The 15,000-nt window shown below is 44.2% G+C and overlaps 1 protein-coding gene across 1 annotated transcript in view; it reads left to right on the top strand.

The window, feature by feature from the left end:
• The window catches only part of LOC126983990 (uncharacterized), a 42,981-nt gene that overhangs the window by 248 nt on the left and 27,733 nt on the right, over positions 1-15,000 (top strand). The window contains exon 1 of the mRNA XM_050837288.1: positions 1-196. This exon is cut by the window's left edge and continues 248 nt beyond it. Within this exon, the coding sequence (XP_050693245.1) occupies positions 1-196 (196 nt within the window). The remainder of the gene's footprint in view (positions 197-15,000) is intronic.

The raw sequence follows: 15,000 nt of genomic DNA on the forward strand, positions 1-15,000 counted from the left end.
CTCGCGCCCTCACCCTGCCACGGATCAATCCCTGAGACGCGACTACAGACGAGACAAGGCGCCCCGCCACCTCCGCCGCCGCCCGCTCACTGGCGCTGTCATCGCAGCTTCGATCCTCTCCTCCCGCGCCCACACAGCTTCCGATTCCACTCTCGCGGCGATGCTTCTGCGCACGAGTGGCGACCAGATCCTGTTGGTGGGTCGGCGGTTCAGTGGGCCAGAGTACGGGAGGCAATCAGTAAATCGGGAGAAGCAAGACGGGGAGGATGTTCTAGTGCCCGAGTGACGCGCTGCTCTCTCTGTGAGGTACACTTGTCACGTCCCAGGTTGGTTGGTGGTGCCGGGAGAGGCCTGCCAGCTGGCGGGGGCTTCAACACCCTCCAGCTAGGGCGCTCCGACCCCGGGGGGCCCGTGTTCAGGGGAGGAAACGAGGTAGTGATGGAGGTGGTGTCAGGTGAGAGTGGGGAGTTAAGATGATGACGGGCAGGATGATCCCAGGTGGTCGAGGCCAAGCGGCAGAAATTACGGCATCGTTTACATGACCTTGAGCGCGGCCGTGTTGTGGTGCAGCTCGGGGACGGCGGCGCCAGGTGTCCCGAGGAAACGAGGGGAAACTGAGGGTCGTGGCGGCTGGCAGGAGCACCGGAGGACAGGTAGTGAGTGTCGTCCGGGGTTTTCCCTTCTTCAGGAGCCTCAGTGACCCCAGGAACGCGGTGAGCCAAGGCCACGGACGCCCGACACGTGGTTCATGACTGAAAAAACGACGTAAGAAATGTGGATATAAATAAGGAAAAGAAAAGACAGAAAAAAGTGAGGGAAAAGTCTTGAGAGTTGTAAAGCTGAAGTGTGTGACCAAGTGTGGACGGTGCAAAAAAAAGTAGTCGGTGACCCACTTCGGCAAGACGCCAGGCCAGGAGACAGAAAGACGTGACGCTTGAATCCCTGAGGCGAGAGTGACGAAGGTGACGGCCGCGGAGAGTGACAATAGAGTGACGGGACGGGGGAGCGAGGGAGGGAGGGAGGGGAAAGGCGGGTAGCAGGAGGAGGAGGAGAGGGGAAGCTGACAGGTGTATCCAGGAACGGACAGGTTGGGGAGGGAAGGGAAGGGGAGGGGAAGGATGGGGAAGGAAGGGGAGGACTCTCATGCCCCTCAGCCTTACCACCACATTCCCCAGGCACTAAAAAGCCTTGCGAGGGCCTCGGAGTGCCAGTGTGACGGCGAACATATGTTTCTGCAGAGCTGTTTACCTTCCAAGAACCCCGGCTGCTTCTCGCCCCTACCGCCCCAGCATCCACTCTTCCTCTCCTCCGCCAGTAACCTAACAAGACGCCTTTTTCCCCTTTCCCATCAGCCCCCAGCCCCACGACCCCTGTGAAAGCCCCACCAGTGTCTATGAATACGTGTAACGGTTCCATTTGGCTTACGATGACCCGTTAAATAGCTGTCATTTCCCACACCCGCGCTGAACCTTGCTCCTGATACTGCTCCTCCGATATTCTTGTCCATTTGTGAGACTGTTTTCGAATGATTATTGCACGCCAACCACCCCCCTCCTCCCCCTTCCTCCTCCCCTCCCCTCCCTACCTTCCTCCCTCCCTACCTCCTCACCTGCCTACCTGCCTGCCTGCAACACACCTGGCCTGGGTTTTGTTGCGTGGCAGGTGTTGTAGTGTTGTTTACCGGTGAGACTTGTATTGTGGGGAAGCTTATATTTCTAGGTTTGTGTGTGTGTGTGTGTGTGTGTGTGTGTGTGTGTGTGTGTGTGTGTGTGTGTGTGTGTGTGTGTCAGGCATCGTAAAACAAACACTTACCCTCCGTTATGAAGACTGTAATTAACGCTAAAGCAACATCATAACACATACAAACGCACACACACACACACACACACACACACACACACACAGCACCTTCACCCCACACCCCAACCCCTCCCCACACCACCTCAACCCCATCCAACACTACCACTAACACCCCCAATCCCCCTTTCCAATCCCCACCCCCTCCACTCACCAGCCCCGTCGCCGCGTCTTCCATAACGGTCACGTACAAATCGCAGCTTCCCGTGAGCCCCAGGTGAGAGCAGGTGAGCGGAGGTGTGTGTTTGTGCCCTGGCTACTCCGGCGTGTGTGTGTGTGTGTGTGTGTGTGTGTGTACGCGACTCTGATCAATATCACAGAGTATTCCTGGGACACGGGTGATTGTGAGAGAGAGAGAGAGAGAGAGAGAGAGAGAGTGTGTGTGTGTGTGTGTTACTTTAGTTGTTCTTACTTGGTTTTTTTTGTTTCTCTCTCTCTCTCTCTCTCTCTCTCTCTCTCTCTCTCTCTCTCTCTCTCTCTCTCTCTCTCTCTCTCTCTCTCTCTCTCTCTCTCTCTCTCTCTCTCTCTCTCTCTCTCTCTCGTACTGTTTTATTTTTCTTTTTCAGTTATCTATTTTCCTTTTTTTTTCCTTTTTATTATTTGTGTTTCTTTCGTTTATCATCTTTTTATGTGTTCTTCAGTTACTTTTCTCTTCTTCTTCTCTTTCTTCTTCTTCTGTTTTATTTATCTTTCTCTCTTTCGTACTGTTTTCCTGTTCCCTCTTTCCTATCAACTCTCTATTTCAGTGTTTTCTATTCCCCTTTTCCTTTATTTTACTCGTGTTTATTTTCTTTATCTTCGTTCATAGTTTTCTTCTGCTACTCTTTTCTCTTCCTTCCCATTTTCTCCTATTCCTTCTTTCCCCTCCCTTCCCACTTTCTGCTATCCCTTCTTTCCTCTCCCTTCCCATTTTCTGCTATCCCATCTTTCCTCTCCATCCCTTGTCTTTCCTTCCTATCCCTCTCTATCTATCAATTCGTTCCTTTGAAATACCCCTTTAGTACTCTTTCTTTCCTTTTTCTATTTCCGCCTATCTTTTTCTATCCATCCTCTATCATCTATCCCATTTTATCCATCCATTCCATTATCCTTCTTTTTATTATCAACATCCACCTATTTCAATCTCGTCACTTTGAAATAACCTTTTAGTACTTTTTCTTTCCTTTGTCCACTGCAACCTATCTTTAACTATTCATCCTCTCTCATCCATCCATTTTTTTTCATCCGTTCCTTTATCCCTCAAGCTGTGTCAATCCCTTCCTTGTTACCATCCTCCGTCTATTTCCGTCTCTTCCTTCTCTTCTCTTTTCCATCTCCTTCATCGCATCTTTATTCTTTTCCTCTCCATTCCTTGCATTCCGTTCCCCTGCCATCCGTATCCTGTTCTTTTATTTCCCATCTCCCCTATTATCAGTTCCCTGCTGCTCTCCCTCTGTTACCTACTCCCTGCTTATTTACCTCAATTTTCTGCTTGGTTTTCATTTCCTGTTATTTATGTTTCTGCTCTCAGTTTGTCACGATCTCTGTTTAAAGTTTCCTGTTACTCTCTATTTCTGCATTCCACTCCCTGCTTGTTTTCATCCTCTGCTCACTTTCGTCTGCTGTCTATTTTCATGTTTATTTATTTTTTTCCTTTTTGTCCATTTCCTGCTGTTTATTCCCTGCTTCTCTTATCTTTATCTACTTTATTTGTTTTATATCTACTTTATTCACTTACTTTTACTGCTTACTACTTTACTACTTACTTTTTACCTCTACGTACTTTACTTTTTTACTTTATATCTATCTGCTCTCCACTCCCTGCTTGTTATCATTCCCTTCTGCTAGTTTTCATTCACTGCTTACTCTCCTCTGCTGTTTATTTCCTCGCCTGCTTCAATTTTCTGCTGTCCTTTTCCTGCTGTCTATCCTCTGTTACTCTTTTCCTGGTTTTCATTATTTTCTGCTGTTCTTTCGTATACTGTTCTAGGTTCTCTGTCCAGATATTTATTTATCTCATCACTCTGTCTATTTTATTGTTGTCCTTCACTGTCTACTGTTTATCATCTCATCATTTTGCTGTCAACTATCTTTTTATCATTTATCACGCTCCTTTGCTTTCTATCTATTGTTCTTATCTATTGTTATCTTTCAGTGGCTCTCATGTTACTGTCTTTTTTGTGTTATACTTTACTGTCCATGTTCTTCTCCAACTTTTCATCTCTTAACTTTTCCTTCATTACTGTCTATGTTCGTATTATTTTCTGTCACCATCCCTTACCGTCCTTCTCTTCCTGTCACCATATCTAACTCTGTCTACTCTTATACTGTCCATTCTCTTCTTTAACTTTTTATATCTAACTTTCCACTCCCTATTTTCCATCTTCTTTTAGTTATCATACCTCACTATCTACCAATTACTATTCAATTACCTAGTCTTGTTATCATTTATCACTGTCTACTTCCTCATACCTTCCATTCTCCCTCTAACTGTTCATTCTTTAACTTCTCATCTCTAACTTTCTTTTCGTTACCCTCTATTCTCTTCTTCTTTTCTGTCTCTAGTACATCTCTTACTGTCCCTTCTCTTCCTGTTACCATTCTTCTCTGTTCCTATCCTGCTCTATAATTAAAGCCTCTCATTATGCACAATTATCCTCTGCCGCAATAAGTGTCCCCTGGTTATCTCTTCCTCAGCGGTGTCCGAGTTTAGAGATGGAGAGATTGAGTGTGTTGTCTTTCGCGTGCTTCTCCGTGTCTTTGGGTATGATTGTCTGGCCCCCTGTAAATCTATCTCGCCAGGTTTTATGGTATTGCCCTGCGTGGTTTGATGCTCTGATTCCTTTTTTTTTATTTTTTTTATCGCCTCGCTCTGTTTTTGTATTTTTTGTTTCTGTGTTTCTTTTTCCTTCTTTCTGTCTGGGTGGTTCGTGGTTTGATGGTGCGGTTATTTTTACTCTCTCTCTCTCTCTCTCTCTCTCTCTCTCTCTCTCTCTCTCTCTCTCTCTCTCTCTCTCTCTCTCTCTCTCTCTCTCTATCTGTCTCTCTCTCTCTCTCTCTCTCTCTCTCTCTCTCTCTCTCTCTCTCTCTCTCTCTCTCTCTCTCTCTCTCTCTCTCTCTCTCTCTCTCTCTCTGTTTCTTTCTGTCTCTTTTTTTCTGTCTATTTTCGTGTTTCTCGCTATGTCCCTGTTTCTTGTTTCTTCTGCCTGTTTCTCTTTTTCTCTGTCTCTTTTTATCTTTCTATCTGTTTCATATCATTGTATCTGTCTGTTTCTCTCTGTCTCTCTCTCTGTCTGTGTCTTTCTCTGTCTATTTTCTGTCTGTGTCTCTGTTTCTCTTTTTCTCTCTGTCTCTGTTTTTTTTTTCTGTTAGTCTGTTTTTCTTTCTCTGTTTCTCTTTCTCTCTTTCTCTTGCTCTTTCTGTCTCTGCGTGTCTTTTTCTCTCTGTCTCTCTCTCTCTCTCTCTCTCTCTCTCTCTCTCTCTCTCTCTCTCTCTCTCTCTCTCTCTCTCTCTCTCTCTCTCTCTCTCTCTCTCTCTCTCTCTCTCTCTCTCTCTCTCTCTCTCTCTCTCTCTCTCTCTCTCTCTCTCTCTCTCTCTCTCTCTCTCTCTCTCTCTCTCTCTCTCTCTCTCTCTCTCTCTCTCTCTCTCTCTTCCTATATATAAAGGTACAAAGGCTTTCACACTCAGCCACATATCACGTCCTTAACTCCTTCCGTTTCATTTCTCTCTCGGTCTCCTCCTCTACCTCCTCCTGCTCCTCCTCCTCCTCCTCGTCCTTATCCTCGCAGTAATTCCCGGCGTGATAGGATCCGGCTCTTCTAAACTCGCAGCAATAGGGCGAGTAACGGTGACTTCTAGATCTCCCCGAGTCACGTTTTGTACCAAGTTGTGCACGGCTTAAAAGGAAAGTTAGGAGATTCTTATAGCAGATTACGGGGGAGATTAAAGGTTATAAGAAGTTGTGAGATCTGCAGGAAGGGGAAGGAAGAGGAGGGGGAGGTTGTGATTGTGAATTTCTAAGGGAAGGGTTGTCTTTTTTATTAATGAATGGTATTAGATGAAGGAATTTAGCTTTAGGGAATTGTTTGAGGCGTTTACAATGATAGTCTAGAGCAGGGCTACTCAACTATTATAAGCAAAGGTCCGGTTAGAAAAATTCAAATGTATGCAGAGGTCCGGATAAATATTGACTGGCTCTGGTAAAAAATATAATTAAACAACATGAAGGTCCTGGCGATGGATTCTTCCAAGTGCATTTCTTCGACTGATTGTGGGGCCTACAGTCAGTTGAGGAAATACACTTAGAAATCCAGTATCATGTTATTCTATATTTTTCTCCTACCTGGGGTCCAACCACAACACTCAGAAGGTCCAGATTCGGACCGCGGGCCGCCAGTTGAGTAGCCATGGTCTAGAGGGTGGAGAAGTGGGAGGGGGGGGAGTTGTTATTTTTTTTACCGAAGTTCTCTTAAAGGTTTTATTATGAGCTTTGTGTATTTTCTTGTTTTGTTTTCCTCGAGAGTTTTGTTGTGAAAGATGTGTAGGAGATGTTTGTTTGGCGTGGGAGAGAAGAGAAAGAAGGTACTCTCTCTCTCTCTCTCTCTCTCTCTCTCTCTCTCTCTCTCTCTCTCTCTCTCTCTCTCTCTCTCTCTCTCGTCTTATTTAGTTAACCACTCTCTCTATCTCTCCATCTCCCTGTTTCCTTTCTTTTTCCGCTCTTTCTCCCTGATTCCCTCCCTCCCTTCCTTCTTCCGTCCCCTCCCTGATGCCTCCCTCCTCCTTCCTTCCTTCTTCCACGGCCCCAGCTGGCAGAGACCCAACATTCCCTCCATCAGAGAGAGAGAGGCAGGGAGGGGTGGAGATAGAGAGAAGGAGGAAGGGGCAGAGAAGAAGGGAGGGGGACACACACACACACACACACACACACACACACACACACACACACACCACAATGGCCCTCTCTCCGTGTCCCAAAACCTGTCTCACACCCTTGCCTTGTACGAGCCTGCCTCACTACTTGCACCAGCCTCACTCTCCCTGTCACCCTGCCAGCTTGGGTTAGGGATGGGCGTGTGATGGAAGACTTTGGATGCTGAGGCGAAGATTGTGAAGTTCCCCCTGTAAATGTATCTACGTGTGAGAATGGGATGCGTTTTAACTTTTTCTCTTTCTTACTATCTCTCTCTGTGTCTCTCTCTCTCTCTCTCTCTCTCTCTCTCTCTCTCTCTCTCTCTCTCTCTCTCTCTCTCTCTCTCTCTCTCTCTCTCTCTCTCTCTCTCTCTCTCTCTCTCTCTCTCTCTCTCTCTCTCTCTCTCTCTCTCTCTCTCTCTCTCTCTCATTTACTTCCACTCATACGTCCTTCTCGCTCCCTCTCAACATCTCCAGTTTTTTTTTTTCTCTCCCTCCTCCTCCTCCTCCTCCTCCTCCCTCCACTCCTTCTCCTCTGACTTCGACTCTCTCCCCCTTTCCTCCTTCCTTCCTCCCTCCACTCTTTTTCTCTCCCTTCCTCTTTCCCTCCCTCCCTTTTCTCCAACTATTTCTATCCCTCTCACCTCAGGCAATACTCCTTCTCCACCATTTTCTTACTCTCTCTCTCTCTCTCTCTCTCTCTCTCTCTCTCTCTCTCTCTCTCTCTCTCTCTCTCTCTCTCTCTCTCTCTCTCTCTCTCTCTCTCTCTCTCTCTCTCTCTCTCTCTCTCTCTCTCTTTTCAACTCATTTTTTTGCCTCTTTCTTTCTTTCATCTTTTTTTCTTTGTCTTTTTCCGTCTTTTTCTTCAGTATCTTTTATTTTCACTCCTCTTTTCATTTCTTTCTTTTCTTTTCTTTCTTTTTTTCGTCTTTTTTCACTCATTTTTTCATCCTTTTTCTCTTTTCTTCCTCTTTCTTTTTCTTTTCTTTCCTTTTTTTCGCTTTTCTTCAGTATCTCTCGTTTTTCCCTTCTTTTTTTGTTTTCTTTTCTTTCTTTTTTTCGCTTTTCTTCAATATTTCTCAGTTTTCCCTTTTTTTCTTCTTGTTTTCTTTTCCTTTTCTTTCTTTTTTCCCAGCTTTTCTCCAGTATCTCATTTTCCTTTCCTTTTTCTTTCCCCTCTCTTTCATATTCTTTTCTTTCTTTCCTTCCTCTTTTCTCCACTATTGCATTTTCCCCTCCTATTTTCCTTCCATCTTCTTCCTTCTTTTCTTCCGCCATATTCCGCTTTTCCTCAATATATCTCATTTTTTCTTCCTCTTTTCCCTCCTCTTTCATTTTCTTTTCTTTTTTACTTTTCTTCAGCAGGTCACATTTTCCTATTTCCTCTTGCTTCTTTTTCTCTCTTTTTCCCGCTTTTCTTCACTCTCATTTTTTTCTCCTTTTTTCCATCCTCGTTTCCTTCTTCTGTCTCTTTTTCTTTTCCTTCTTTTTTTCCGTCTTTCTTCAGTATCTCATTTTTTCCTCTCCTTATTTTCCTTCCTTCATTATTTTTCTTTTCCTTCTTTTTCTTTCGTTTTCTTCAGTATCTCATTTTTTCCCTCCTTATTTTTTTCCTTCATTATTTTTCTTTACCTTCTTTTTTTCCGTCTTTCTTGAGCATCTCATTTTTTCCCCTCCTTATCTTTTCTTCCTTCACTATTTTTGTCTTTCTTTTTCTTCCATTTTCTCCGCCATCACGATCATTTTTCTTCCTCTTTTCCATTTGTATTTCGCATTTCTTTTCTATTTTACATATTTCGTCAGTATCTCATTTTTCCTCCTTCATAATTTTTCTTTTCCTTCTTTTTCTTCCGCTTTGTCCTCCATCAGTATATTTTTTTCTTCTTTTCCTTTTGTTTTCCGTATTTTCTTTTTTTCCACATCTTTCTTCAGTATCTCATTTTCCCCTTCTTATCTTTTCTTCCTTCATTATTTTCTTTTCCTTCTTTTTCTTCCGTCTTCTCCGCCATCTATCATTTTTCTTCCTCTTTTCCTATTGTTTCCTGCATTTCTTTTTTCCCACATCTTTCTTCAGTATCTCATTTTTCCCAAATTCTTCTTCTCTCGTTATTTTCTTTCTTTTTCTCTTTCTTCCTTTTTTTCCATTTTTCTTCCTTTTTTCCTTTTATTTTCCGCATTTCTATTTTTTTCCACATCTTCCCTCAGTATCTCACAGTTTTCCCTCCTTTTTTTCTTTCCCTTTCTCATTTTCTCCTTTCTTTTTTTCCGCCTTATCTTTCAGTGTCTCCGAAATATAAGAGGAAGGAAGGAGAAAGGTTCGAATCGTCTTACTGTCCGGATTGAGGGTTAGATAGTGTGTGTTGGAAACGAGATCCCAGAGCGTTCCTCCCTTCCATTGCGTGATGACGTGTCTTTGTCTAGCCTGGACTCTATCTCTCTCTTTTTCTCTCTCTCTCTGTCTCTGTGTGTCTGTCCGTTTCTCTCATTCTCTCTCATTCTCTCTCTCTCTCTGTCTCTCTGTGTCTCTCTCTCTCTCTCTCTCTCTCTCTCTCTCTCTCTCTCTCTCTCTCTCTCTCTCTCTCTCTCTCTCTCTCTCTCTCTCTCTCTCTCTCTCTCTCTCTCTCTCTCTCTCTCTCTCTCTCTCTCTCTCTCTCTCTCTCTCTCTCTCTCTTTTCCCCTTCCCCTCTCCCCCTCCCCCCCTCAGTAGCTGTGATTTTATACCCCCCTATCTATATAATTGTTCTGACGCGGGTTATGGGCCCATACGTCAGGGGATTCGGCCCCCCGCGCGGTTTCGGCTCTATCTCTGTATCACTCTGCATCCGTTTTGATTAAGGTTATATATTTGGCGCTATTTATAGGAACAATAGTTATTCCCTCCGTGCGATTCTGTTTCCGGCGTATATTTATGTCTCAATCCGCGGCGGCCTCGGGGTTGGGGTTCGGTGTGGGCGCCGGAAAATGTTTACAGAGACGGTGAATATAAAAATGATGATGATGATGATGATGATGATTATGATGCTGCCTGTAGTGATGTTTATAATGATGCTACTGCGGCTACCAAATTTTATGACTACTACTACTACTACTGCTACTACTACTACTACTACTACTAAGAATATGAATAAGAGAGATAATAAAAATAAAAGAAAATGTGAATATGATAACTATAATGATTCTATTTAAAAGAGGAATGTAAAAATCGTCAGTTAGTATTATTGTTTTTATTATTATTATTATTATTATTATTATTATTATTATTATTATTATCAGTAGTAGTAGTAGTAGTAGTAGTAGCCGAAACAGAATGAACAACAGTAGATGCAGTAAAAACAACAACAACAATGAGAACAACCATGACTGCAGTAACGTGAAAGGCAACCCTCCCCCAAAACACACACACACACACACACACACACACACACACACACACACACACACACACACACACACACACACACACACTCCAATGCAAAAATAAGAAAAATACCCATTGATTTTCCTTCAAAACAAAGAGAACAGTAGCAAGACGCGTTCTCTGTGTACGTTGAGACCGCATATTCCTTAAAACTTTCCTCCTCCTCCTCCTCCTCCTCCTCCTCTTCCTCCTCCTCCTCTTCCTCCTCCTCCTCCTGTTTCCTGGTCTCCTTTGCCTCCTCCATCTTAATTATGTTCTTTTCGTTCTTCATCGTCTTTCATTTCTCCTTTTATGTCCTTCTTCTCCTCCTCTTCCTCTTCCTTCTTTATCTACTTCCTTTCCCTCTTCCTCCTCTTCTTCCTCCTCGTCCTTTTTTCTTCTCGTTCTTCTTTACGTCCTTCTACTTTTCTTCCTCTTCTTTATTCTGTTTCTTCTTTGCGTTTTCCTCCTCCTTTTCTTCCTCCTCCTCTTTTTCTCTTCCTCGTCTTGTTACTTATCCTCTTTATTCCTCACTTTCTTTCTTCCTTTTTTTCTTCTTCCTATTCATCTCCGTTCCTATATTTCATCTCCCTTATATATCTCCTTTCTTTTACCATATTCTCCACCTTCTTCCTCCTTATCTTCCTCTACTTCTCCCTATTCCTCTCCGTTATTCCTTTATTTCCGGTTTTCTCCTTCTCTTTCATCTCTTGTTCGTTCGTCATCTCCCTCTCTCCTCTTTATTATCACATTCTCCACTTTCATCCTCCTTTTCCTCTTCTACTTCTTATTCCTTTCCGTTTCTATATTTCCTGTTTCCTTCTCCTCCTCTTTCATCTCCTCCTTCTTTTCCTTTTCATTCTTCGCTTTTCTCTCATTTTTATCATCATATTCTCCATCTATATCCTTCTTCTCTCCTTCGTCTTCCTATTTCTCTCCATTTCTATATTACCGATTTTCTTCTCCTGTTCTTTCATCTCCTTCTCCTTTTTCATTCTTCACTTTTCTCTTCTTTTTAGTATCTCATTCTCTACCTTCATCCTTCTTCTCTCCTTCGTCTTCCTATTCCTTTCCGTTCCTATATTTCCGGTTTCCTTCTCCTGCTCTTTCATATCCTCTTCCTCCTCCTCCTCCTCCTTCTCCTTACTTTCTCTCAGTCTCTCCATTCGTTCTTTCTTCCTCCGTCGCTGGTTAAGGCTAGTGGTTTTCCTGCACGGCTTTTGTTCCCGGTATCTTTCAAGCCACGCGAGAGAGCTACTGCGTCTTCTTACTTCTGACTTAGTTTCTCATTTGATATTTCTCTTGTTTGTTCTTTTGCGTTGTGGCTGATGTGTTTGCGGTATCTATACTTACTTATTGTTATTCTTTCCTCTATACTTTTTTTGTTTTACCGCCTTGTAGTCCTTTATTTTCTTTCCTTTGTTTCTTTATACTCTTTCTTCCTTTCTTCCCTCGTTTCATTTCACGGTTTTGGGGAGACGAAGAGGAAGAAAGGGAGGGAGGGAGAGAAAAAGAGTAAGGAAAGAAAGAAGGAGAAGCGGAGGGAAAGAAGCAGAAGGGGAGAGGAAAGAAGAGGGAGAATGGAAGGGAAGTAAAAGAAGAAAGAAGGAAAGGGAAGGGGAGAGAAAGAAGGGGAAAGGGAGGTGAAGAGGGGGTAGGGGAAGGGAAGAGAGAGAGGAGAAAGAGAGAGAGAGAGAGAGAGAGAGAGAGAGAGAGAGAGAGAGAGAGAGAGAGAGAGAGTGTATAGTAAGCAATTATGAGCCTTTCTTTGCCATATTCTCTCTCTCTCTCTCTCTCTCTCTCTCTCTCTCTCTCTCTCTCTCTCTCTCTCTCTCTCTCTCTCTCTCTCTCTCTCTCTCTCTCTCTCTCTCTCTCTCTCTCTCTTTGTACCACTCCCTGAGACTCCATGGCGGTCTTAGAAGATGCTTTTGTGGGGCTGGTTGATTTGTTTTGTGCTTTTCCTTCTTTGTTTGAGGAGGAGGAGGAGGAAGAGGAGGAGGAGGAGGAGGAGGGGTGTGAGAGATGCTATTGGGTAGGAAGGCTCAGAGGGAAGGAGTGTGTGTGTGTGTGTGTGTGTGTGTGTGTGTGTGTGTGTGTGTGTGTGTGTGGTAGTAAGGGGAGATCGGGAAGTGAGGGTAAGGTCGGGCAGGGGAGATGGAGAGGGAAGGGGGAGAGGGAGAAAGGAAAGAGAAAAGAGGGAGAAAGGAAGGGAAAGAGAAGAGGGAGAAAGGAAAGGAAAGAGTGAGAAGAGGAGAGAAAGAGGAAGAAGGGGATAGAAATGGGGAAAGGAAGAAGGATTGGAGAAGAGGAGAATGTGGACGGGAAAAGGAAGTAGGGGAGGTAAAGAAGAAAAAGAGGAGGGGAAGAAGGAAAAATGGGAGGGGAAAAGGGAGAAGGAAAGCAAAAAATGAGTAGGGAGTGAAGAGAGAAAAGAGAAGGGAAAGAAGGAGAAGGCAAGAGAGAGAAAGAGGGGGATGGGGAGGAGAAATAAAAGGAAAGGGGAAGAGGGAGGATACAATAACTACGAAGACTGTTAAAGACATCGGGGAGGTGGGGAGGGTGTTGGTGGGGGAGGGGAATATTGGGGATTTAATATATGGGGACTCTGGGGAATGGATGAGGATGTGGATGTGGATAAGTAATAGCAAGAGAGATAGGAAGGCAGGGGAGGATAAGAGGATAAGGGTAGATGAATGGGGGGTGAAAGAGGGGAGGAAGAGGAAGGAATGAGGAGTTAGAAGGACAAAGGTTGATGAATTTAGGGTGAAGGAAGGAGAGGAAGGAAGGGGAGTTAGGAGAATAAGGGTGATGAAATTGAGGGTGAAGGAAGGGGGAGGAAGGGAGAGGAATGGGGAGTTAAGAGGATAAAGGTTGATGAATTGAGGGTGAAGGAAGGGGGAGGAAGGGAGAGGAAGGGGAGTTAGGAGAATAAGGGTGATGAAATTAAGGGTGAAGGAAGGGGGAGGAAGGGAGAGGAATAGAGAGTTAGGAAGATAAGGGTGATGAAATTGAGGGTGAAGGAAGGGAAAGGAATGGGGAGTTAGATGGATTAGGGTGATGAATTGAGAGTGAAGGAAGGGGGAGAAAGGAATGGGAAGTTGGGTGAATAAGGGTGATGAATGGGGGATGAAGAAAGGGTGAAGGGGGAGAGTAGATAGGGTTTCTGACGTAGAGGGGGACGAGGGGAGGAGATTTTGGGGTGAGGGAAGAGGCAAGAAGAAGTTAGTGTGACGATGGAAAAGAGAGAGAGAGAGACGGGGAGGAAAGGGAAAGGTAGATGGGGGGGGGGGGGTTCTGACGTAAAGGGGAGAATGGGGAATGAAATTTTGGGATAAGGGGAATTAAGGTTAAGACTAGATGAGGTTTGTGGGCAGGGGATGATGGGGTGGATGGGGGGGGCGCTCCCTATCCCCCCCTCCCCCCTCCCCCTCCCCCCCGTTTCTACCTTAGTATTACAACAAAAGGCGCCCTACAAAAGAGCCTCTGATATCATCTTAGCGGTCTGTGCTACAAAGAGGGGAAAAAAAGTCTGTCCCTCCCTGTCTCTCTCTCTGTGTTCCATTTTTTTTCCTTTTTTCTCTCTCTCTCGTTCTCGTGCTCTCGGTCTCGATCTCTCGTTCTCTTTCGTCCTCGTTCTAGTTCTCGTTTTCTCTTTCGTTTTCTCTCTCTCGTTTTCGTTCTCTCGTTTTCTCGTTCTCGTTCTCCCTCTCATTCTGTTTTTCTTGTTTGTACTTCATCTTTGTTCTCTCTCTCTCTCTCTCTCTCTCTCTCTCTCTCTCTCTCTCTCTCTCTCTCTCTCTCTCTCTCTCTCTCTCTCTCTCTCTCTCTCTCTCTCTCTCTCTCTCTCTCTCTCTCTCTCTCTCTCTCTCTCTCTCTCTCTCTCTCTCTCTCTCTCTCTCTCTCTCTCTCTCTCTCTCTCTCTCTCTCTCTCTCTCTCTCTTTCTCTCTCTCTCTCTCTCTCTCTCTCTCTCTCTCTCTCTCTCTCTCTCTCTCTCTCTCTCTCTCTCTCTCTCTCTCTCTCTCTCTCTCTCTCTCTCTCTCTCTCTCTCTCTCTCTCTCTCTCTCTCTCTCTCTCTCTCTCTCTCTCTCTCTCTCTCTCTCTCTCTCTCTCTCTCTCTCTCTCTCTCTCTCTCTCTCTCTCTCATTTCTACTTCTCTTGTTTTATTTTTTCTCTCTAACTTGTCCTGTGTTCCTTTTATTTACCTTTCCTTCCCCCTCTGTTTCTCTCTGTCCAATTTTTCTTTCTTACACAAACTCCGCCTCTTTATTGCCTCCCTCTCTCTGTGCCTTCCCCCGACCCTCATTTCCATTCCTCTTTGCCTCTTTATTCTCTGTTTATCTTTGTGTTTCTCCTTTTCCTCCTCCTGTGTCTCCGTCTCTCGTATTTTCTTATATATAGACACTCTTTCTCTCTCTCTTTCTCTGTTCATTCAATTTCTGATTTCCGTTCCATTTAGCAGAGGTGCCTCGCTCTCTCATTATATTTGTATTTCTCTCTTTTCCTCCTACTGTTTCTTTCTCTCTTTCTTTCTTTCGTGTTTTGTCTATTCCAAGGATCGTAGAGACACTGTATTTCTTTCTCTTCCCTGTTTCTAATTTTCACTTTCTGTATATCCACTTTATTTCTCTTACTTTTTGTGTTTTAAATTTATTCGCTGTTGTCAGAAGTTTTTTATCTTATGTATGTATTCTCTCTTTCTTTTCCTCCCATTCTCTCTCATTCACATTTACTTGCTCTCTTTTCCTATTTTCTTTCATTCCCTCTCTCATCACATTTGCTTGCACTCTTTTCCTATTTTTTTCCATTCCCTCTCTCATTCACATTTGATTATACTCTTTTTCTATTTTTTTCCTTCCAT

This window comes from Eriocheir sinensis, chromosome 55 (assembly GCF_024679095.1).
Source record: "Eriocheir sinensis breed Jianghai 21 chromosome 55, ASM2467909v1, whole genome shotgun sequence".
Lineage (NCBI taxonomy): Eukaryota > Metazoa > Arthropoda > Malacostraca > Decapoda > Varunidae > Eriocheir > Eriocheir sinensis.